The sequence below is a fragment of the Berghia stephanieae genome, chromosome 2, assembly GCF_034508935.2.
Source record: "Berghia stephanieae isolate SIO BIC M18660-M18661 chromosome 2, UCSD_Bste_1.3, whole genome shotgun sequence".
Taxonomy (NCBI): domain Eukaryota; kingdom Metazoa; phylum Mollusca; class Gastropoda; order Nudibranchia; family Aeolidiidae; genus Berghia; species Berghia stephanieae.
The window spans coordinates 91,792,098-91,817,611 of NC_088361.1; the positions used below are offsets into that span (position 1 = coordinate 91,792,098).

Below are 25,514 nucleotides of genomic sequence, written 5' to 3' on the forward strand. Positions count from 1 at the left end.
AAGTTATATTATTTTTTCACCATGGTAAAAAAAAGGTCAAAACGAGCCTGCTGTAGAATACCAGGAAAATACCTCTTAAAACTTTCTCTGACATAATATAAACAGTATATTAACCGTCCATCTGCATTGGATAAGAAGGCTGATTCCAAGAGAATTATTATAACCCTTTGGCCTTTGGAGTCATATTTTACTGTAGCATAATGTCAAAAAAATTATGAGACGTCCCTATTATTATTATTATCCTGTATGCAATGATAATTATTTATGTCAAACTTTGAACTCATTCCCAATTTGCACTCCCAAGGTCATGCAGCGGCATTGGGAACTTGTTCAAAATGTCAAACATAGGAATTTAAGAAACTTATACTATTGAAAAGTGGTCACCTACAGATGTGTAGGCGTCCAAGGCTTGTAGACAACAACGGAGGCCCTGGTCAACCTTTTCATCTTCTTCGCCTGGTATGGTGTAAAAATGTTGAAGCAGGTCCATAGTTTGAGGGTCTCTCTGGTGATAAAAGAAAAATAAATAATGTAATTATATGATAAATGTTGATGGTGGCAATGATGATGATGATGATGATGATGATGATGATGATGATGATGACGGTGATGGCGATGATAGTAGTATTCATTGTGACAGTAGTAATGAGGAGGAGGAGGAGGAGGAGGAGGGGGGGGGGGAGAAAAAAAAAGAAGAAGAAGAAGAAGAAGAAGAAGAAGAAGAAGAAGAAGAAGAAGAAGAAGAAGAAGAAGAAGAAGAAGAAGAAGAAGAAGAAGAAGAAGAAGAAGAAGAAGAAGAAGAAGAAGAAGAAGAAGAAGAAGAAGAAGAAGAAGAAGAAGAAGAAGAAGAAGAAGAAGAAGAAGAAGAAGAAGAAGAAGAAGAAGAAGAAGAATAAGAAGAAGAAGAAAAAGAAGAAGAAGAAGAAGAAGAACAACAACAACAACAACAACGACATCTTCAACACCAACAACAACAACAAGGAAGAGGAGGAGGAGGAGGAGGAGGAGGAGGAGGAGGAGGAGGAGGAGGAGGAGGTGGAGGAGGAGGAGGAAAAGGAGAAGGATGATTAATTAATAAACCATCAAAAGCAGAGTTTGAACCTGGAAGAGTATTTCCTTCTGTAAAGCTAAAGCTCGATAGAAAGCAATATTGTACTGTGCACTGTCCGGGACTGGCATTCTCCGGACTAAGTTTTGGACATCGGTAAAAACATCAGTCTGTCAACAACAACCAAAAAAAAATTGAGTGAGTGAAAAAACAAAAGAAGAAAAAAAGAGCATTTCAGACATTAAGCATTAATTGTATTTATGGAAATTTTCTGTCTCTTAAACAATAGATGATGTGTTGTGGTTGGTGTTGCTTTAAAAACGTTTATAGAGCTGTATAGATTTAAACTATACAAAATATGAAGTTGAAGATAATCACCGAGAGAGATTTATAAATACAACAACAAAAACTACTAGGCATGATTCATTCTGTTTTGCAGGAAATGGGTTTAGATGTTACAAACAACACTGACAAACAATTTCAACATATTACTTTCTGACTATGTATATGTGTCCTGATCACAGGGTAGAAATTGTCAGTGTAACTGTTTCAAATAAGAAAAAACCAGGACAAACCCAATCTTAATTACTGCATTGTACTTATACAAACATACAAACGTAAAATGAGGTGGGCTTAGACTAAAATGGGAGAGGCACAAAGGTACTTAAAAGAGAAAAAAAAATAAGGATACTGAATTAATAAAATAAACAGAGATATTTTTTTTCATACCTGTGATTGGCAGAGTTTTGGTGGGGGAAAGAAGTAGGCATCATTGGCTTGGTCGTATCTGGCAAGACCGATAACTGTCTTATAGTCACACGCTTGAGCTACATTGCGATACTTGTAGGCTGTGGAGGAGATTCCAATAAGTTTTTTCTTCTTTTCAGAATAAATAATTCTTACATTGTGTAAACTGTGATAAGCACAGTGTTAAAAGTGTTCGAGTATGTAAAACAAAAACAAACAAAAAAAGTTGATGGTTATTTTTATTACACTTCTGACACATCTCAGAGCATGTAGAGTTCTAGTCATAATGAATTGAAAGTAATAAAAATGTGCTGTGCTTGCAAACTCTCTCTCTCTCTCTCTCTCTCTCTCTCTCTCTCTCTCTCTCTCTCTCTCTCTCTCTCTCTGTCTCTCTCTCTCTCTCACTCTCTCACTCTCTGTCTCTCTATCTCTCTCTCTCTCTCTAACTCTCTCTCTTTCTCTTGCTCTCTTTAGAGCTCATACCTTACTCAGCCAACAACCAAAAAACCTGCATGAAACGTAATTATACTCTCTAACACTAACACGAAAGATTTATATCACTAAACATCTGCAGGATATAGTATGAAAATAAAAAATCTGTCACAGGTGAAGATTAATGGAAGACATAAAATCCATGTTTTATACAGCCACAACCTGACACAACCATTAACCAAAAAACACTGGGTTTATCTTCAGCTTTAATTTTGAAGTTGCTTATAGCATCAGTTATTTCAATACATGCAGTGTTTAAAAATAAAGATAGTTTATCCCAGTTTCTATAGCATGAAATGGACAATAGCAATTGCTTGCTCCCCTTTGGGTAGAATGCAAGTCTATCGCAAAGTACTTTCCACCAGATCTAACAGACCCAGCGACCCCATTACTGCAGGGTGGATAGGAGGGTCAGGAAAAAAATATCTCGACCTCACCTAGGATCGATCTCAGTCCCTTTGTGTGTGAAGGGAGTGCTCTACCAACTGAGTTACCGGGACCCCCACACAGTGTAAAGCATTATTTTAATATTGACAATCAGAGATGAAAGAATCAATAAACACCTTCCCAGTTGGTCTTGTTTGCCAGACAAGCCACCCCCATTTGCCTGACCCAGAAGTTACTGGATCTTGTCAAGTGAAGCAAGATCCAGGGATCGTCACTGCTGGATTGCTCCCATGGTGACAACAGATCTGTTAAGGATGGATACCAAAGTGAGCTGATCGGATATCACTTGATTATATCAAAAAGCATATGTGACCCACCAACTAAAAACGTATTATGTCGGGATGAAACGGACACCAAAAATATAGCAATAAAATTATGAAAATTAGGACTTTAGTTTTTTTTGGGTTTTTTTGTGCAATGCAAGGAATAGTATTTATATTCCACCAAAACGAAGTGAAATAAACCCCACGTTTCATATTTGAGGCTATGAATTCAATTTACAACACCTAGCTCATCCTGACATAATACTGCTTTGAGATGTTGGGTCACAGATTATCGTCCAATCGTATGAGACAAAATTACAAAGTAAATTGGATCTTCAGAGCCTTTAGGCCCATGGAGCCAGAGTTTATCCTGGTGTCTATAGTGTGAAACAGACAATAGCAATTGCTTGCTACCCTTTGGAGAGGAAGCTAGTCTATTGCAAAATACTTTCCACCATATCTAACAGACCCAGCTACCCAATCACTGCTGGGTGGACAGTGGGATCAGAAAAAATCTCAACTGCATCCAGGGATCGATCTCGGTCCCTTTGCGTGTGAAGTGTGCTCTACCAACTGAGCTATTGGGACCCCCTATTACCAGGTATAGCTAAAAGGAAAACATGTGAGGAATGCCAAAATAATCTTGACAATATTAATGTTGAATTAATTCAAAGCCATTCATATGATTGATACATTGAATCGGTAAAAGAAGAGAAAAAAGTAGTCCTTCAGAGACATTAGGCCTATGGAGCCGGAGTTTATATTAGTTTCTATAGCATGAAACGGACAATAGAAAATGCTTCAATCATAACTATCAGCAAAGTACTTTCAACCATATCGATCAGATCCAGCTACCTGAGCACTGCTTCACCCAGTATCAATCTCAGTGCCTATGCATGTAAAGCGAGTGCTCTACCAACTGAGCTATTGGGAACCCCTTTATTGAATCGGTACCAATAAATAAAGAATGTAGTCCATTATAACCATTCAATAATTCATGGGTGTTTTTTTTTGTTTGTTGCTTTAGGTCTCTTCCAACACAATTGAGGTTATATGAGAGACCGCTGAAACAAAAAAACAAGCAATCTAACAAAAATAGTACAAATGTAAATCAAAATCATAACCTAAAGATATCATAAGCTAAATTATAAATAACCAAGAACAAACAGGCAGAAGATTTACAGAAAAAAAAATATCCCCTGTCAAAAATACAATCACAAACCAAAGAAGCAGGATGGCTAGTAAAGAGAAGAAGAAACGACATCACTATCGGATCGTACACCTATGCGAACATCATAGGTATATGATTCAAGGGTGATGCTCCCATCCAACCACCCGCAATTCATGGGTGGGATCCAACCTTAACTTTGAATTCATCAATATGCATCCTTTTCATGGAATATGGCATTATGTATTGAATCTTTACTTTTCTCTCAAAGCAATTTAACGAAATGTCTACTTACCTACAATATTTGGTCTGATAAATGCACTGCTTTCTTGTTCTTTTTTTGGCTGAGAAACTGAATAAAAAGAGTAAAAATGGGGTTCATGATTTCAACATATTCAAAAACAATGTTAATGTTTTCAAAAATTATTGTGTGATAAGCCTAGGTATTTAAAAGGAAATAAATAGAATGATAACTTTAAAAAGTAATGAATAAAAATGAATTCAGCAACTTCAAAAGAGAACAAAATACCAAACACAGAACGTTTCAGATTCTAAACTCTTCTTCAGGTAATAATAAAAACAATAAAAACATTAATACATCACTTAAAATCCAGACAGACAGCAGAGAAATATTTGGCACCTCTTGTCCGCAGGCAAGTGAATGACCATGCATTTTCCAACAAAATAAATAGCGAGACAAAATATGGCAGAGCTAGCACTTCATAAGAACATATATTATTATACCCCATTGGTTTTGAGAAAACCCCATTTTTACTATAATGTAATCGCAAAAATATTCAAGGGCATCCCTATTATCCTTTGTAAAAAAAAATAATAAAACGTAGCAGTTCAAGACTTTTTTCTCCCTGGCACTCATCCAGTTTTACTGAAAAGATTTTCTTGATGTCAAATCTTTAAATTCCAGAAACAATCATTGTAAAAAAGAATATATTTTGATAGGAAATAATATAGGTGAGGTCATTGGAAAGGTATAATATCAAGATTATTGAACTTCATTTTAAATTATTTCAAACCCGTTTCCAATGTGCACACCCAGAGTTGCTCAGCGGCATTGGGATCTTGTTCGAAATTTCAGATATAGGAGTTCAAGAATCTTATAAAAATGTATCTATGTAATATAATAATTTATTCATACAGCACACACAATCCACAAAGTGCTTTTAGGCGCTACACATACAAAGACAATAGGTAATACAAAATACAAATACCATTAAGGCTCAAAAGCCTGTCTAACTAGGATGTTTTCAAGGGTTTCCTAAAATTATTGAGTTTGGGGGTGTCTTTTGATTACAGTGGAACCTCCCGATTACGACGCCTCCAAATAGCGACAACCTCCTGATAACAACATTGACCCGTGGTCCCGATTTTTTTTCTATTTAAGATCAGTAAAAAAAAAAAAAACTCCAAATAACGAAGCACTTTTTAATAAAACCTCCGAATAATGAGATCATTTTGGCGATTTGCGGCAGTTTTCGTAGATATCTGATACTAAATATAGCGAGTATGAGTACTCAAAAACGATTCCTGCTTGAACCAATGAGAACGCAGCTTTTGAAACCAATGACAACGCAGCTTTTTTTGACGAATCTTGGCTGATATGCATTAATAAAAACCAAGGTATAAATGTAAGTGTAAGCAAGTAAACACAAAATCTTGGAAAATGTGATATTATGTGGTGATAGAAGTAGTAGTAGTAGTAGTAGTAGTAGTAGTAGTAGTAGTAGTAGTAGTAGTAGTAGTAGTAGTAGTAGTAGTAGTTGTTGTAGTAGTAGTAGTAGTACTACTACTACTACTACTACTACAATTATTATTATTATTATTATTATTATTATTATTATTATTATTATTGTTATTATTATTATTATTATTATTATTATTATTATTATTATTATTATTATTATTATTATTATTATTATTATTATTATTATTATTTATTATTATTATTATTATTATTACTACTACTACTTCTACTACTACTACTACTACTACTACTACTACTACTACTACTACTACTACTACTACTACTACTACTTCTATCTACAGTAGTAGTAGTAGTAGTAGTAGCAGTAGTAGTAGCAGTAGCAGTAGTAGTAGTGTATTTGTGGGAGGAGGAGGAGGAATCTTATCTAAATCGCAGCGTCCAAATTACCTGTTTTTGTTTGTTTTAAAGGGTTTTACAGCGCTTGTAACACATCTATGTCACATCAGCGCCAGTAAAAAGGAAGAAAATAGGATAGTAAAAAACATTCTAGATTTACAATTGAAATGACATAAGAAAAAGTAGGACAAAGGGGAATGGTTTAAATACGGAACAGATGTAGATTCCAGGAGCACACTATCAGTGTACTCAGTTCAGATCACCTAAAAGTCTCATCCAGACACACGCACAAGAACCCTCTAAGAGGAATACACTACAATGTTTTGTTTGTTTTGCCAATGTTAATAAAAACTGGTCCCGCGGGCCTTACCACGCCCATTTTGTCCGCCGTATTGGAAACCTCTAAATAACGACACCTCCGGATAACGACATAAAAACTCGGTCCCATGGCATGTCGTTATCGGGAGGTTCCACTGTACTTTGTATAATTTGTTCCATACTTTTGTGGCCCCAATAGAGAGATTTTTCAGCTAGAGATAGTTTACCTATGCAAACATTAATCAGTCATTCATTTTTAGAGCAGAGGGGTCTCGCTTGTGTATACAATTCAAGAAGCCCTGAGAGATAAGATGACGCTATATCATTTAGGCATTTGAACACAACTGTGGCAATTTTGAACTCCACTCTCTTTATAACAAGAAGCCAAGGTTTTATTCACTTATTTTTTTCACTTGTTACCCTTTGGGTAGACCATAAAAAAAACCAGCCAACCAATCACTACTGGGTGGACAGGGGAACAAAAATAAGAAAGATTTAATGTACCAAAGATTGATGCCATTCTCTTTGCGTGCGTCCAGAATTGACTATCAGGGCCCTCCCAAAAAAGTACAATACATTAATAAAAATACTATTACATTAAGTAAAACATTGTTATATGAAAAAAAAGCGATGCATCGACTTTAAACACGAGACTGTGGTTTACCTAAGCAAAATAGTGGATAAGAAAGCCAATCATCTTCATATCCAAGACACATGAACAAGTCAATTTCATCTTTGTATTCACCATCTTTACTGACATTCACACACTGACTCAGATGATGTAATCTTTCAAATCCACTTTTAAGATGGTCAAACAGTTTGTAATCACTGTGTGGATTCCAGAAGTAGGCAACAGCACTGGAGGAGGAATACAAACGTTTATTTTTTTATTTTTCTTAAATTGAAATTAGACAAAATGATTTATCTGATTTCCATGTTAGGGACAAATTAATAGCTTTTAAAGCCTTGTGTTCAAGATGAAACATTAATAAACTTCCTATATCAATATGCATGTCTTTCTATTGATTTATAATTCAAAAAATAATTTTTTAAATATGACTTGTAAGTCATAGCAATTACAAAAAATATGACATAAATATTTGATATATATATATATATAAAATTTGAATTATGAAAGCAAGTGCCAATAAAATCAATTAATGTTTAACACTACTGGACATATTAATAGTTTTGAGCACATATAGTGGACATTGCGCTTTATAAACGCTCACATTTTTTAAAAATATACATCAGTGGCACCAGAGGGGTTTACTTAGATTTTATTTTACAGATCGTCATCAGTTTGTTCAACTCAGAAAAATAAACCTTTACAATACAAATAGTTGTCAATTACAATTATTATACCCTTTGGTTTTGGGCGAAAACCTATTCTATTATGAGATATCCCTTTTATCCTGTGTAAAAAAGTAGGAGTTAAGAAAATATATTTTTACTAAAAATAGATTTTGACTCGGAATGGTATCTTGATGATAATAATTCTCAAGGTCATATCATTTAATTCAAGAACAAATCATAGCAAGAAAATAAGATAGATTTTGAAAAGAAATTATATGGGTGCAGTCATAGGAGGAGTATAATATAATAAAAGTACTCTCGAACTCTTGTTTTGGAAATTTCTAACTGGATCTCGATACCCACTCTCATGGTCTCGCAGTAGCATTGGGAGCTTGTTCAAAATTCTGAATACAGCAATAAAGAATACTATATTCCTATGCATAGCTTTTAGACAGGTTTCATTAAAGCTACAATATTCATCAAGTCAAAGAAATAATATGATAAATCAAAAATAAATTACATACCATGTGGCAGCACTGGCACTGGTGAAAACAATACCTGAAAAAATAATGTAATTTAGTATCGTTGAAGATTTCTATTTTAAAACAATCAAACAATTAAACATTGAATATTCAATATTTTGTCCGTTTTTATTGTAAGGAACTCACTTTTTAGGTCACTAAAGACTGAACTTCTCTCAAATGATAATTTGCTTATTGTAAGATCTAACCATTTTCACGAAGAGATTATAACAGCAATGTAACCCATGCTTAATAAAAGCCATAGATACAAGATCCAAAGCAGATAAAGCTCACTTGGTGAATAGTAAGACATGACTTCAGGAATGACTGAAACTAGATTTTGCTTGTAACGGGTTAAAGTTGAAAAAGATGAAATAGTCTCAAAGACATGTTAAGATTGTATCAAATGTGAAATATTCCCATAATGAGAAGCTCTAGACATCATTTCAACAATAAGCCCCCTTAGAATATTGCAGACATAGTGTATCATTTTTTATAGTGTTCCCAGGTTTAAATTCTTGAGCCACAACAATGTAATTTTAAAAGAAATTATGATAAACATTTTATCTAAAAATCGTGATGACACGTCATACAAATATTCCCACCTGTAAATCCCCTTCCTCTTGATTTCAAGCTCACAAATGTCCTGTTAATCAATGTAAGCCTCCGTAAAAATTTATTCTGGAAAAGCAGCCTGTACCTGCTGGGAGACCATCTCAGCAGAGATAATGATGTGAAAATAGACATGATACGAATATTTCATTTATCTTCCTTTCGTGAATCTGGAGGCATTCTGAAAATGTTTTTAATGGATGATGAATGAAAAAAACAGAAACTAAAATATCATTATTGGTGCTAATATAAAGAGATGGGAGTTCGCACAAGTGACAAAATGAGACTGAACGAGAAAGATGTGCATCAATGATATTAATGATAATAGTAATAAATAATAATAATAATAGTAATAATAATAATAATAATAATAATAATAATAATAATAATAATAATAATAATAATAATAATAATAATAATAATAATAATATAATAATAATAATAATATATATAATAATAATAATAATAATAATAATAATAATAATAATAATAATAATAATAATAATAATAATAATAATAATAATAATAATAATAATAATTCGTGAAAAAGAATCTTTGTCTATTTTTAAACGTTCGCTTAAAACACATATGTTTCGATTTTAGTAGATGGTATGAGAAGCAAGATAGGTTTGGTTTGTGTTGTGTTGTGTGTGTGTGTGTGTGTGTGTGTGTGTCTGTGTGTGTGTGTGTGTCTGTGTGTGTGCTTGTGTGTGTAAATGATTATGTTTCAGCCAAAGTAATTTGTAATTTAAGCGCTTAGAGTCTGGTGTCTCGGAGTTATAGCGCTATATAAGTTTTCAGCATTATTATAATAATAATAATAATAATAATAATAATAATAATAATAATAATAATAATAATAATAATAATAATAATAATAATAATACAGTGGAACCTCAAAGTTTTCTCTATAGTCTACTACTCTAATTGGTAAAAGGTCCCAGGCAAATCTGAAATATTTTGTCCAAGCCTGAGTTTCATTTTGACGATTTTACTGCACCTTTCCCTATTGGCTGCGGCTAATCAGACTAGAGTCTGAATAGTCTCCCATGGCTATTCGACTCCAATCCCAATGCGCATGTGCAATCAACAGGTTATAATTTGGACTCAGTCTGAATAGTCTTCCATGGCAGTATAGTTTGTTTTGTTTTTTAAATTTTTTTCAAAATATTGATAATTAAATAGAATTGCTGCAAATCAAAATAACAATTATAGTAACCGTATTTGATGAGAAAGACAAAATCATTTATCAAAAGTAGCAAAAGTAAATTCATAGTAACTGCGGTCTAAAGGAAAAGCTTTGTTAACAGCACAACGCGATGTCCAAACAAAATCAGGACAATTTTCTTTTCAATTAACATATATTCTAATAGTGTTAGACAGGCAACAATACTTCTCCAGTCTGAAGCAGGGGTTATGAGAGTCATGAGTCATTTTGACATGAGCAAAACAGAATTTCATCTGAACTCTTCTTCTGTTTCTTTATCAGTTTTGCCCACTGCCACACTGTTTTTCACTGCGCACGCACATTGGACTTTGAGTCCGAATACCCACGAGAGACTATTCGGACTCGAGTCAGAATTGCCACTTCGTTCCCTATTTCACCACCTCAAAATATCGCATCCACAATGACAACTTAAAAGAAACACACAGTTGAAAGTTGTCACTACGCAGACAAATCTTAACACATGAGTGAATCCTATCACAGCCTACGCCAATTCTTATTACAACGATGCCTTTTGTCTGCCAAAATGTGAAAATTGTTTCATGCATTTACAATCAATTTTAAAAGGATTGATGAATTGGAAAGGGATTGGATCCCAGTCAGTGTTTGCCTCATCATCTCTTACCTCCCTTAATGTGACATCAGCTCTACAACAAGTAATGGAGCAGAAGAAGAAGAAGAAGAAGAAGAAGAAGAAGAAGAAGAAGAAGAAGAAGAAGAAGAAGAAGAAGAAGAAGAAGAAGAAAAAGAAGAAGAAAATAAAAGAAGAAGAAGAAGATTTTGAACTTTTTGATTTGCCATTCATAATTAATTGTAAAACTCTCCATAACTTTGGAACCGTTCAAAAGAAGAAATCATATACATAATGTAAAATGAATTATTAATGTTTCCTTTTGGCTCAAGACATATCAGTCTTTCTAGGCTAATTGCCTAGTTTTTGAATGTGAAAGTGAACACTGACTGAAAGTTGGGCTTTGTCTGTTGACAGTTGAATTGATGAATCTCACCTTATTTTCATATCATCATATCATAGACTCCTTTTCATATTCATGCCAAGTTGAGATTGGTCATCACACTGCTGAAGAGCAGATTGATTAGTTTATTTATTTTATTTCGGGATATTCAATAAGATGTATACACAAATCAAAGAGATTATTCAAATGAATGACCCTAAAGAGGGTCCATAAATTGAACAGGCTAATATCAGAGGAACACTTTGCTTGCTTTGGTCTCACAGGAAGTGCTAAATGCAGACTGTTTGTAAACAAAACCGAGATACCGAAAGTAGGATTTACCGGAAGTCAAAAGTAACACGTAAGAATTTAGTAAGAAAACCCACGGCACACAAGGGAAGCCGACAGCTGTTCTTAACTGTTCTTAAAAGTCCATTTCAATTTCTTTTAAAAGCTTTGGTTTAGTCCTTGGTGGTAATATGAGTACCGGGATTGTTATCATTGGTGAGTTTTGACATTTTGAACGAATTGGCCCAACCTCTGTCTAGCTGATCTTACTCCTCACCCCACTAACTTAGTTGACTGTCAGTGCAGTAGACTCTCACTCATCAGTCTTTCTAGATCGGTCTATCTATCTATCTAGGTCTAAGTCTATCTCCCTCTCAATCTCTCTCTCTCTCTCTCTCTCTCTCTCTCTCTCTCTCTCTCTCTCTCTCTCTCTCTCTCTCTCTCAGAATCTGAATCTTACTCAATTTCATGTCCACCTTCACTCATGAGGATTTTGACATGAACAATATAATAATATAACAAAGTGAAAGTGAAAGTTCAGCAGTGATAGTAGGGATAGTGATATAGAAGCTCTGTAAATAAATCAAAATATAGTGGGTGCAGATGTAAATCTCCTGCGGTAAATTGTTCCAATCTGTGATGGTTCTGGGATAATATGAATGAGAATTTTCTGAGGTCTTTGACTTTGGTGGATGTCAGGGGGTGGGGGATGAAAATGTCCGTGCTGGAAGTTCTGGATGTTTGTGTCGGTGTCTGGAGATCCGGATTTGAATTTGCCACCAGGTTGTTCTTTATCTTATACATCATGGTCAGGCGTGCTACTTTCCTCCTAGTTTGGAGTGGCTTCCATTCTCTGTGAGGGTGTGCAACACAATCATCTCAGTCACAGACTTGTTATAAAATCACACAAAAGTCACGGGTCAGATTATTGACTCTCTTTATGTTCAGTCTAAGTCAAGGTCTAATGTTAGAAGTCGTAAAAAATTCAAAGTCCGAGTCAGTTTTTAGTATCTCTTTCTCTATGCTGGAGGAGTGAGTACGGGGTGGTCTAAAAAAACTTGAACTTTGTTGTGGGCCTTACAGTACTACTACTACTAATAATAACGGACTGACTTTTTTCACCATATGGTGAAAATAGTGTGTCAGGCTATTTCCTAATTTGACCATTGTTTTGATTCTCGGCCGCCATTTTGATTTGTGAGGTATTGAAAGGCAGTGCAAAGCAGTCCTAGGGTTGTTTTTTGGGGGTTTTTTTTTTCTATTAGGGATAGCTAGAGGTCGTTTGTTTTTCCTATTAGGGGTAGTTAAATGTACGAGGTTGTATTTTTTCTTAGGAGCGAATATTTTAGTTCCCTGCCTTAGCACGATGAGCTTTTGGAAGGCCTCCCAAAGCTATAATAGTACAGGCGGGATGGCGGATTCAGAATTGGTTACAGTTACAGATGAAGCTTTCCAATTTCGTGGCTACGATGGGGTCTCGAACCCATGACCTTACTTACTGGTACAACAACTCCACCTGACCGGGGAGAACGTGGCTCTACTGTATGAGTATGAGCTATTCACAACTCGAGAAAAAGTGATTTCAATCTCTATGTCTATCTTGAGCCGCTTCCCCCGACTTCTTAAGGTCATGGATTCAACACAGACAAACGCTTCGAAGTTCGTTAACTACCAAGATACCATTATCACCGAATTGTGAAAATAGTGTGCCAGGCTATTTTCACCGTACGGTGAAAATCATCCACCAAGATATTACCATACGGTGAAAATACGCTCCCGCACTATTATCACCGTGCAATGAAAATCGTCCATCAAGGTATTTACGTACGGTGAAAATAGTCTCCCGCATTATTATCACCGTACTGTGAAAATCGTCCACCAAAATATTACGGGACGGTGAAAGAAGTCTCCCACACTATTATCACAGTACTGTGAAAATCGTCCACCAAGATATTACCGTACGGTGAAAATAGTCTCCCACACACTGTCAGTCTATTATCACCTTATGGTGAAAATAGCCTGACAGACTATTTTTTTCACCGTATGGTGATATAGCGACTTCCTAATGATAATGTAATATTTGCGCGGCTGTGTAGTCCTGTGGTATGTCACTCACTTTCGGATCAGAAGTCCTGGGTTTGAGCCTCGCTTTGCGCATAGTTGAGTCCTTGGAAAAGGCTCTTTACTCACATTCTGTCACCGTATTCAGGTGTAAAATGAATACATGGCTGTTAAGAGCGTTGGCTCTCTCAAAAAAAAATTGTAATGTCGGCTAACAGGCGTAGTGTCTTGTCCTACATATTAAGTGTTGCTATTGGCTAGGGACCCCTTCTAAAACGCTTTGAACATGTTAAGTGGATATTGCGCTATTTAAAAAAGCTAAAAAATTGTACATTTAGTATAGCGCTTTCTTTGCAATTGCATCTCAAAGCACTTTCTTGCTTTGATAAAAAATTATAATCTGAAGAAAATCAGATTATGAGTCACAAATTCCCCCTGTCTTCATTTTTATCACTTGACAAGAACAGCCAAGGTGGTTCCTGGTCTCAGGGTAAACAAAAAAGATGACAACAGTGACTAGGTCACTAATTTTTTTTTAGGATTTTATATTTGGTTTTTTTTTGTTTTGTTTTGTATTTTTACAATTGAATTTGGACAATTGTGAATATTTATATAATGAATTTCCATGGCTTCACCATGCTCAATGCACTTCACAATGTTTCATTTATTCCCCCAACAGGCCATATTAAAACATTTCCATTTCATAAGTATCAGTCACCTATTGTTAGGCATCCTTTTCGTGCTAACATCCTTACAATATTCATCACTGGCTATAGCCAGGTACTCATTCACACTTATGTTGAGTGGGAAAACATGTGTTAGTGCCTTACTAAAGGACACTAGGTCAGGACCAAAATATTCCACAATTACTGTCACCCATCCAGCCACTGGCCCAGCTTAACATTGCTTGATTTTTGTGACAAGACGAGACCCAATACCTCTTAGCCATCAAGCCATATTGGAGACCTTGAATCCAACAATTTTCAAATACAACGAGAACTGACTTTCACTTCCCATGATTGGAGCTGTTAAAACATGGGATACCAGGTGTAAGCAGAGGATTGTAGGAATTGGCCAGCATTATTTTAGTAAATAGGAACAAGATCTAATATTTTCATAGAGAACAATAATACCAAAGATTTTAATGTCTGTAATTATTTAGTTAAAAATCCATGAAAGTGTCTTAGCTATAATAATCCTTTCTTGGAAATTAAATATCACCATTAAACATTGAGAAAACATTATATACATCATTTTGGTCTCCACTATGGAATATCAAATGCCAATCTGACATAAACTGAGGTGAAAAGATTGACCTTTCCTGTCTCATGACCTCCCGTTCTTCTTGTCGCTACTTTAGTATCAGGATCAATGAAGAATATCATTTCTTATCTTATATTATATCTTATCTTATATCCTTTATTTGTCAGTCCATTCAAAGCAAGCCTAGGACTTGTTTAAAGGAGATTAAAAAAAAAAAAGTGAGATTACCAATGGATTTATTATAAACCTTACAATGTCCCAATGAAGTAAAGCAAATGGAGCAAATAATATAACAATAGGGTCTACGTAAAGAAGAAAGCATAGGTACAAGATAATGTGATTCCTTGCAAATATCTTTATTTCTCTGTTTCTTTAAACATTTTTTGTTTTGTTTTTTTTAATCCTAGGTACGGCAGTACTGGCATTACTTTGTGCTGGATATTTTGCTCAGAAATATCTACCACCTCCAAAACCCAAGATTGTAGGAATAGATCTAGGTGAGATTTTTGGATGTAATTTATTATATTCTATTGTGTGTGCTCGTGTGTTTTAGTGGATGAATACATTGCTACCCAATGATTCCATATATTGCCTTTACGGGTATGCTTTTCATTTTAGAGACTACCTATGTATGTGCGTGTTAATATAAATGTGCGTTCATCTGAATGTGTGTTGATAGACAAGTTCATAGGTGCTTGATGATTCCTAATTTTCAATACCCATGCATCTTTAAAGTTCTAAGAGTTTTTATCTGCATGTCTGATAAAAATGTAAAGTGCCTTTAAGCATTTATATTGGAAATTGCGCTAGAGAAATATTTTTATTATCATTTTAAAGATTATTACTGTTGTTATTATTATTATTATTATTATTATTATTATTATTATTATTATTATTATTAATATTATTATTTATTATTATAGTAGTTCCCAGTGATGGAGGATTAGTCCGCAGTTAAAATTATCAGAAAGATCAACCAATCATTTTGCTGAGTTGTCCGTCGATAAAAAGAGTAAAAAGATAGGCTTGATTATTAAGAATGGAACAATTTCCAATTGTGGCTTTCACTTGATGACTCACTATTTTTCAGGTACAACATTCTCTTGCGTAGGGATGTACCATGCTGTGTCAGGCAATATTACTGTACTGGAGACACAAAATGGTCATAAATGCATTCCTAGTGTCGTGACTTATACGTAAGATGCTTTTGAATCAGCTTATGTATTTATTCATGTTTATTTATTCATTTGGATTTGTTTTTTTCTAATTCACATTTGTGAATGTCACAAATATTTCAACATTTTGATAAATTTTTAGACCTTATGATTATAGTGGGGTTTTTTTTTGTAATTTAGACTTAACTAGTTCATGATGGTTGTTGTATCTACATATATCCCAGTCTGACAACCACCTATTATTTATTGATACCCATCTCACAATGCAAATAATGCGATCAGCCATTGTAAACTTGTATTGCTTTTTTTTTTTTTTCTTTTTTTTTTTTTTTTTGGCATTGCCCTTTCTGGCTCTCTAAACACTTCTATTTCCCACATATTCTTAGACGGTTACAGTCATTTTTGTTAAACATATTGAATATAAACTAAACGTATCAAATCATACATGTTCTTTTTTTATTTTATTTTTATTTTTTTTTACATATACCCCCTATCTTTAGACAAAATATTAGCATTTGCAGCTATGACTTTATTTTATTACAGAGATAAAGAAATTTTGGTTGGATATGATGCTGTAGCACAGGCAGAACATTATCCTGCTAATACTGTATATGATGCTAAAAGATTCATTGGTAAAAAGTTCACCAAGATGGAGATAACTGAACTTCAACAACAGTACCCGTTTAAGGTATCAAGTAGCCTGACTCTCTATTTCTGTTTTGAGGTTCTGAAAATCAGGAGCAATCCAAGGAATGCTTGTTCCGTGTATTTTTTTAAGTTTCATAAATTTAAGAGATACCTTTTTACATTGGATTAGTACTATGCCCTCGTTTTCAAAATCAATTATCTTGGTTATTACACTGGTTCATTCTGAGTTAAGTGTATGATGTTAAGAACATGGCAATCAGTAAACAGTAAATGGGAATTTTTAAATTTTTTTTTTAGGCAACCCGGGTCACAGCCAACTGTCTCCTTTTAAAACATGGAAGATGGTTTGCCAAAATACATGAAAAAATGGAAAGTGTCAAAGACATGCCATAAGGGGTTTGGGGACAACAGACCACATCATCCTTCAGGTGTATATAAGACAATCCTAAGAGCAGGGGATGAATTTAAAGATTGGGTTGGAAAATTCCAGCTGGAGGTTAGACATATGATACTGCTATTTCCTTTTGCTTTATGTATAGAGATTGATAATATTATATTACCATAATATTGCCATTTCCAGTTGCTATTACCATTAACCATCCCTTTTGAATTATGTTAGGCATCATAAAAGCAGATAAATTCAATATTTATGTTAAGTGACGGTGTGGGAATAATCTTTTTTCTTCATCTCCCCCCCCCCCCCCCCCCCCCTTTCCACTCCCAAAACCAGTTACGTATGAGTTCAAATGGTATGGTAAATTTTGGGATTGTTAGAAATGGAACAGAGTATCTCATATCCCCGCAAGAAGTTGGATCCCAAATTCTTCTAACCTTGAGGCGTGCTGTAGAAAAGAAACTATTAGTTTCAGTGGGAAAAGCTGTAATGTCTGTACCAGCAGAATTTGACGATGCTCAAAGGAATTTTACAATTCTAGCTGGGAAATTGACAGGTTGTTTTTTTAAAATCTTTCTCTATCTTTGTTTGCTTTTATAAAATCATATATCATTTTAATTTTGTTAGTGATTCAGTAAATGATTAATTTGTTTCCATTTTCTTTATTTGGATGGGGGGAGGGGTAATTTTACAATCTTTCCATTCAAATATCGTTCTATTGTTGTCATGTTTAGGGGTCATTCCTTGGGTCGACATAATAATATATGCATAGCTTAATGGAGTTTACGTATAGCATGTAAGCATTCTTTATTCTGCCCGATACATCAGTTGAGCACTGTCTGGGCCATAAAAATAAAATAGTGTCAATGCTGGTGTCTTTTTAGGGGCCAGATTGTCGATGTGGAAACATTGCATTTTGTCAATACATTTCTCAATAAAACTTAACAATCCTCGGATAAATGTTGTCTGGCATAAACAATTTAAGGAAAGAAATAAGAAGGAACCAGATTAATTTTTTTAAAACTCTTCTTGTTCTATTCAAAGAATTTATTTGATCTGTGTTTTGGTATTCAAAAGTTATCACGATAACAGAATAGTAATATTTTCTTTAAAGTTTTTGTCACAATGTGAGATGTGATTATTCATTGTTACTTTCTTTCACTTCACATAATCTTGAATAATAAATGATTTATCATTGAAAAAATCCAATTTGTCATTGTTCCTAGGACTTGATATATTCCGTGTCATCAACGAGCCAACGGCAGCAGCCCTTGCCTATGGACTTCACAAGAAGGAGAATCTCCACAATGTCCTAGTGGTAGATTTGGGTGGTGGCACATTGGACGTCTCGTTGCTCAACGTCCAGGGTGGAATGTTTCTCACCCAGGCTATGGCTGGTATGTTCATTTGTTGATTGAATCGATACTTGTTAGTTATTGACATGCCCATTGTAATCCTTGCTAGTTTTGGCATTTGGAGCTAGGAGCTTTAGTTGTTGTTTTTGTTTGTTTTTTTTACTTTCAAATATGATTGAAAGGATAATTTCACATTCACTGTTGAAAATTATCACAGTGAGATCTGGTCATTTGTCTAGTGGTGAGATAATTTATTTTTGTTGTTGGGTTTTTTTTTTGTTTTTTAAAAATTTGTTTGTTTTTTGTTTTTTTCGTCTTTATAGAACAAAACCCATGGGCAACATGTTAAAATATCAGGACATTAAAAAGAGTTTTTGTATATTACATAATCGTGACCTGGTTAAGCTTTATATATTTTATGATTTAATCATACAAGTTCTATATTTAGTCGTAGTAATAACCTAAAAACTTATATCGACTAAGACATTGTACATTAGAGGTAGCTCTACAGGCGTCGTGTCCCATATGTTAAGTGTTGTTGTTGGTCAGGGACCCCTTGTAAAGCGTTTTGAGCATGTGTAGTGGATAGTTTGCTATATAAAAATAATTTTAATGTTGAAATCAATTTAGTGTGGTAAGTGAAATTCTAGTAGGAATATTGACGTTTTTAGTAGTTGGATGCTGAATCATTTACATATTTGATGAGACAATTCTCAGAATATTTTCACGAAATGTCTAGAATGTTTTGATATTAAGAACCTGCCATTTAGTTCAGATGTTGAGATTATGCTTTGCAAGATGTAAATTTAATTTATGTTTTTATATAAATTTTGCACCCAAATATGTAGTGAATGCATGTGAAATCTCATTCAATCTTTACAAAAATCTGAACTTTGTGAAAGTGATTGTGCTTCAAGTGACAATAAAAGAGCTTAATTGAACTGTTTTTATTTTGTTAACTTTTTCACTGTCTTTATTTTATTCCAGGTAATAATCGTTTGGGAGGCCAGGACTTCAATCAGCAGCTTATGGAATATTTTAAAAAGGTAATAGTTACTCGAACAGGAAAGCATTTGACTGACAAAGAAGACTTGCAAACTCTTCGATTGCAAGTAGAGGAAGTCAAATTGAATTTGACGTATCATCAGCACGCTTCTATAGATATGAAAGTAAATTCATTGGCAGGAACAAGATTTCGAGAAACCATAAGCAGACAGAAATTTGAGGAATTAAACAAAGAATTATTCTTGAAAGTTTTAAAACCTATAGAGAAAGTTCTGGAAAGTGCTGATTTAGTTCCAAAGGATGTGGATGAGATTGTTCTAGTGGGTGGTTCAACACGAATTCCCCGTGTAAGAGAATTGATAGCGGAATTTATGAAGAAGACGCCCAATACTCATATAGACCCTGAGCAAGCAGTGGTTCGTGGTGTGTCTATACAAGCAGGAATATTAGGTGGTATGTGGCCACTTACAGTTAGTGCTGTAGAATTGCCAACAAGGATAAAGAAAATTCATGTAAATTAGTTGAAACTTGATATTTATATAAGAATACTGCTTGCCATAATTGATCTATATAAAAATTTGTTGAAGGATCACAACTTCTTTAATTCAAAGAATTGTACTTTTCTTTTGTTACCAGGTGATTCCATTACATGTGTTATTCATTATGAATGAATTGTTATTAAGATACTAGAGTGTTGCAAGTGCTGATAAACCTCAATTATTATTTTTTTGTTTTGTTTTTGTTTTTACTAATATGTGACTTACCATTTCAAATGGGTTTCATGTCAGATTGAACTTTGTGAAGAAAATTAAGTTTAAAGCTAAAATGATCAGAAACAGAAAATTTAAGTGTTTTCAGGGATCTCAAGCAAGACTATTATTCCTCAAATGATCAAGGTTGCCAATTATCCGTGTATTTACGGAATTCAGTATGTTATAAACCCTCAGTATATTTTCCAATCACCTGGCAAAATGAAAAAAAAGCAAGTACATAATGTCTTTTTGTTGGAGTTTAGTGCTGAGAAAGTAAAAGTTCATTAAATTTTATGCCTCCTGAAATGGCAATCCTGAATGATGCATTTGCTTTAAGTCAAATTGTATAGATTAAGCTTAAAGTTCAATTTTGAGCATCAGGTTCACCTCAACATAATACCGTTTTGAGACAGTGGTCACATAATTGTTTCCAAATCTTCATGTAAAGCCATTCCATATTTTATTGACTTGAGAGTCATTCAATTCTGGTGTCAAGATAACATCGTATCGTAAGTAATAGGATTAATAATGTTTATATACGTATGCCTATTGCTTTTGATTTGCAATTTATTATGGCATAATATGAAAATGTTATTGTTGACATCATGCAGTTGTGATTTTTCTATTTTGTTATGCCAAAATAACGGACAGAAGGCATATGATTTCTAAGATAGAAAGACAATGTGTTGTCTTCTGACGAAGTCAAGCAAGTACCGCCAAAAAAAATAACAAGAATACCCAACTTGACTGGGGTTTAACATCATTATGAAAGCATTTCTGCAGTTACAATGGTCGATGGACAAGTGGAATGTAATGTTTGTTCTATATGGCCAATATTAGGAATAGTTGAAATTTTGTAGATTGCCTCATGCATGAAACACTATGGGAAAATATTACAAACATGTGAAAATTCTATGTTTCAATGAGTAACATGAATGCCGAATGAATCAAGAATCAAGATGTCTACCCTGATCAAGAAAAGAAAAGCCCTCAACAATGATATCAAGCTGCAAATTCTTCACTGACATTGACAAAAAAATTATGACAAAGAAGGAAATTGCTGCTAAGTATAGGATTCCCCACAACAGTCTGTCTGGATAAATTATAGAGGGAAAATGGTGTTCAAACACTGTTTAAGTTCAAAACAATGGCAATATACATTGGAAAGTGAAAGCATAACTGGTGAACTCTTGTCAATAGGAAAAATACACATTCTAATGTAGTTGGGAAATGTCATATCACAGGCACAGGTCAGCACATCGTATCGTTATATTCACAGGTCTCACAGTGTCCCTTTTTCATGCCATCTTAAAACCCTGGAGTAACGCCATGATTTTAATTTTTATCCAGGGGTTGCACCTTTTATTTAAGAAGTTATCAATTGATCTGGTAGAAACTTTTTTTTAAAAACTTATATAAGGCATTGAAAATACTTTATAATCAGAACTTTGGGGTCTGTTTTTTTTTTAATGTTTTTGATGAATAGTGTCATGATCTCAGAAATAGATTTAGATTTACTTTTAATGCACAAAACAGATGTTATCATAGTTTCTCTGTAGATATTTTCTTCCAAATTTTGCGGTAACGGGGAGAGGAGAGGGAGTTGACTTTATATATGCATTACATTAATTTTATTTTGAAGTTATGATTTTTTTTAAAAGTAGTCTTGATTTTTAAAGAATATATGGTCGGTTTTAAGGACAAATTGGCTATGCCACGTCGTAAAAGCTTTTATAAAAGTTCATTAGATGCAATCATTTACTAAATTAGACAAACTTTATATAAATATCTTTTATTTTTTAGGATTACAAAGGTTAACATGAAACGTTGACATTGTGTGCTGAACAAAATTTGACTTGGACATTTGTTAATAAGTAAGAAATAAATAACAATAATACAATGGATTGGAAGCTTTCATTTGATTTATGAAAACAGGCAATGTGGACATCACCCCTTTGATAACAAATCATGATAAATGAAACACTAAAGACATGAAAGACCCAATCGTCTTTTGTGTTCCATTCAGTGTATTTTTTGTTAACTGAGGGAAAACTCAAAATGTTCACATCATCTGTCTCCATAAATTAATTTGAAGCTTCTCATCCATGGTTTTATTAATATTTGTTTCTTCGAGCTGCTAGCAGCAACATTTGCTATAAAAAGTAAGAGAAAGTCAACATACGAGTATAAATGATGGGAAAGCACCCTTGTCTTAAAAGTTAGTTGAATTTCTTCAGTTCTAAAAAAGACTTGGTCCCATGTTATGACCCTATGACAAACTCATTTGAACCGAAGTGCCACTTATTTATTGTTTTGACTTCCTTATATAGGTGTACTAGAATGACAAAAAAAACTTTTGTAAAACAACTGAATTAGAATCATTTTTACAGCAAAATGATTTTGACCCTGAAAACAAAATTTGATAACCCGGTGGCCATGACTACACACGTTATTTAAACATGCACTAGAGTCTGTAGCTCTATCCCCTTTTTGCTGTGATTGTTATATATTTAAGAGTAAGGTTGATATAACCCATGTAGTTATCTTCTACTACCACAGCAGATTCTACCTTTGATTCCTATTAAATTGATTATATTCTTGTTTATCATAATACTTTGGTGTACAAATTAATTGTTGGTTTTGGTGAAATATTGTTGATTCATTTTAAAATGTATGTGGGTGTTTTATACAATAAAGTCAAACTGAATGATAATTTTCTTCAAAAGGTAAAATAAATACAGTATTGATTTGTAAAGGCTACATTACATAATTTAATCAGAATCACATTCAAGGAGATGAATTTATATAAATTTGCACTTATGGATAGCTCATTACCATGGATTCACCCTGCTCAATGCGCTTTAAAGGCTTTATTCATTCACACTGCGGTCCATGTGGATCAAATTTCCATTTCCTACAGTGCATGTCAGGTTTCAAACCACACAACATACTTTTTATAATCGCATTCTTTCAATATCCATCACCGGGTAATCCTTTTCACTTGAGAATATAATTAGGTTATATGCCATATTTAAGGTTACAACACTTGAACCAGTACCCATCCAGCCTCTGACTATGCGTTTCATCACATGACTTAGGTACAATGAGACACCCACAACATTGACAATACATTTGAGCATTAGTCCCTATTGCCTTTTTGCACCCAACTCTCACTGAATTTATATGTATGATTCTCATTGGATAATTTTTGTTTTAAATATTTTGAAATTTTGGTTCAGACTTGCATTTTGTACACAAATTGTCTTCATATTAATGACATCAGTTACAAACTCTCAACTCCAGAAATATACAGATTTTTTTTTCAAATCAAAATACTTTATTTTGACCTGCGATGAAACCGTTCATATTAGATTGTTATATTGTCTGTAGTTTTTTGTTAATCTCTTGCACAGTTTTGTTTTTCTGAGTTGAACAGTTTGGAGTCATCAATTTATCGTTTGTCCCTTACATGTATTTTTACGTTCCTATTCTGGAATGTGGCGATTAGATTTTTTTCTGAGCCTTGCAGGGGGTCTTTTGCCAAGGGCGAGATTTTATTGTGGGTCATTGTTAATTATCAAAATGAATAATGTTAATATTTGAATGTGTCCTTTTAACTTCAGGAAAACAACTAAATATACAATTGTCAAACAAATCAAAACTCTGGGTGGGGTTCCTGACCTCCCATAGTAGGCAGGGAGGTACTTGCTGTGTCTTCTATCCCTCTATATCTGTTTTCCAAATTGCTTTCTGTCTTTGTCATGGAATGAGATTACTTGGCTTTTTCCTGCCCCTGGCCGGATACTCTAGCTGGGAGGGAGACAGTCAAATTTATAGTTAGAGTTTTGGGAGATGATATTTTTTTCCTTGTAAATCATCTCTCTGTTATATCCTGTCTTATGTTTTGTTTACTTAATATATATGATTTGCAAACATTTGAGTGTATTCCTCTTAGTAGAGACCTGTGCTTGTGTCTGGGTGAGACATTTAGGTGATCTCAAACTATGTACTTTGATAGTGTGCTCTTGGAGTCTACATCTGTTTCCTATTTGAACCAATTCCACTTTGTCTTACCTTTTCTTGGGTGCTTTAATTGTAATTCTAGAACTTTTTACTATTTAATTTTCTTCCTTTTAACTGGCGCTGATATGACCTTAATGTGTTGCAAGCTCCGTAAAAACTAAAACCAAACCAAACCAAACAAATCAAAACTATAAAAATCTCATTCATGATCATGATTTAAATTCCGATCAAGTTAAATTCAAGAAAACAATATGCAGTAATTTTTCATCAAAACCTAGATGTCATTATTACATTGCATCGTTTTATCTTATGTCTAGGCTGCTTAAAGTACAATTCAAGCTCTGCACTGTTGATAGAAATATGAGTGAGAAAGAGAGAGGGGGGGGGGGGGGAAGGGAGGGGGGAATGAGAGGAGTTTTCGTCTGATTTATTCTTGTATATTTTAACTAAGTGCAATAACTCCACTTCCTCATCTAGTCTCAAATAAACAGTAAATAATCATGAGTGTTTCACTGGACAATCCATTATAATGCTTCAACAAAAAGAAAGTGACCTCTTTTTTTTTCATTCACTCTCTTTTTTTGTTTTGTCTGTTTGTTGGTTGGTTGTTGTTTGTTTTTTTGTTCTTTATTTTTTTGTTTTTTTTAAGGTGGGGGGTGTTTTATTTTTTGTTTAATTGGAATACTTAATGACAAATGTTTTAAAACTGGAAGACAGCATTCTGTTGATTGATTCAAAATTGATATGCCATTCACATGATACACACTACTGCAACTTGTATAAAGATCAAATTGAGGAGATGATTATGTTTCTCTCGAAGTGTCACAGATGCCTTCAGGCTCCTTTCATAGCCTTCATTAATTGATATTTTGACACTCAATACAAGGCAACAATCACCAAAAGAGAGTAATAAGTCAGTTGTTAGCGGTGCTCAAGGAAGCAAATGGTCCCGATTGTTGGACTATTAGATAAATCTCACTGTTCACTTTCTTTTGATGATAGTTTCCTTGCATTGTGACGCAGTTTTTTGGTCAGTGTCAGGCTATGAGTTTATGAGGCTATGAGTAGGATTAAATTATTTCTCATTGAGACAAATTAAGTCCACCAATTTTCAAAACAGCAATTCTATAATGATCTTGAATTAGAAATTGATGTAAAAACTTTCTGTGATGATATTTATTTTGTTTGCATTACTTATAAATATTTTGAATTGTCAGGATTTTTTTCCTCTCATTGCTTAAGACAAAAAATAGTTGATACAGTTTTGTTTCATTTATTTTTAAGGAGATGGGTTTTTTTAATAACATTTATATATATTTCTTCCTTACAATTTGAGCATGT

The 25,514-nt window shown here is 33.9% G+C and overlaps 2 protein-coding genes across 4 annotated transcripts in view; one reads left to right on the plus strand and one right to left on the minus strand.

The window, feature by feature from the left end:
• Positions 1 to 11,512, minus strand: part of LOC144965840 (protein SERAC1-like) — a 38,805-nt gene extending 27,293 nt beyond the window's left edge. The window contains exons 1-9 of one of the 3 annotated variants that reach the window (XR_013644111.1): positions 11,264 to 11,498; positions 9,025 to 9,212; positions 8,423 to 8,456; positions 7,267 to 7,460; positions 4,461 to 4,517; positions 2,851 to 2,979; positions 1,778 to 1,896; positions 1,102 to 1,218; positions 389 to 505 (exon numbers count right to left, since the gene is read on the minus strand). Coding sequence is in view for 2 of the 3 variants with exons in the window: in XM_078901614.1 (XP_078757740.1) it covers positions 389 to 505; positions 1,102 to 1,218; positions 1,778 to 1,896; positions 2,851 to 2,979; positions 4,461 to 4,517; positions 7,267 to 7,460; positions 8,423 to 8,456; positions 9,025 to 9,166 (909 nt within the window). In the remaining variant the exon portion in view is untranslated. Of the gene's footprint in view, positions 1 to 388; positions 506 to 1,101; positions 1,219 to 1,777; positions 1,897 to 2,850; positions 2,980 to 4,460; positions 4,518 to 7,266; positions 7,461 to 8,422; positions 8,457 to 9,024; positions 9,213 to 11,263 lie in introns of all 3 variants that reach the window. The other 2 variants (XM_078901614.1, XM_078901615.1) reach the window with 2 other exon arrangements.
• A 51-nt stretch (positions 11,513 to 11,563) lies between these two features.
• LOC144965842 (heat shock 70 kDa protein 13-like) lies at positions 11,564 to 24,355 on the plus strand. The gene is made up of 7 exons (XM_078901619.1): positions 11,564 to 11,713; positions 15,229 to 15,318; positions 15,912 to 16,017; positions 16,540 to 16,684; positions 17,375 to 17,594; positions 18,265 to 18,435; positions 19,381 to 24,355. Exons 1-7 carry the CDS (start codon positions 11,689 to 11,691, stop codon positions 19,917 to 19,919), a joined length of 1,296 nt encoding a protein of 431 aa, XP_078757745.1. The 5' UTR covers positions 11,564 to 11,688; the 3' UTR covers positions 19,920 to 24,355.
• The last annotated feature ends 1,159 nt before the right edge of the window (positions 24,356 to 25,514 follow it).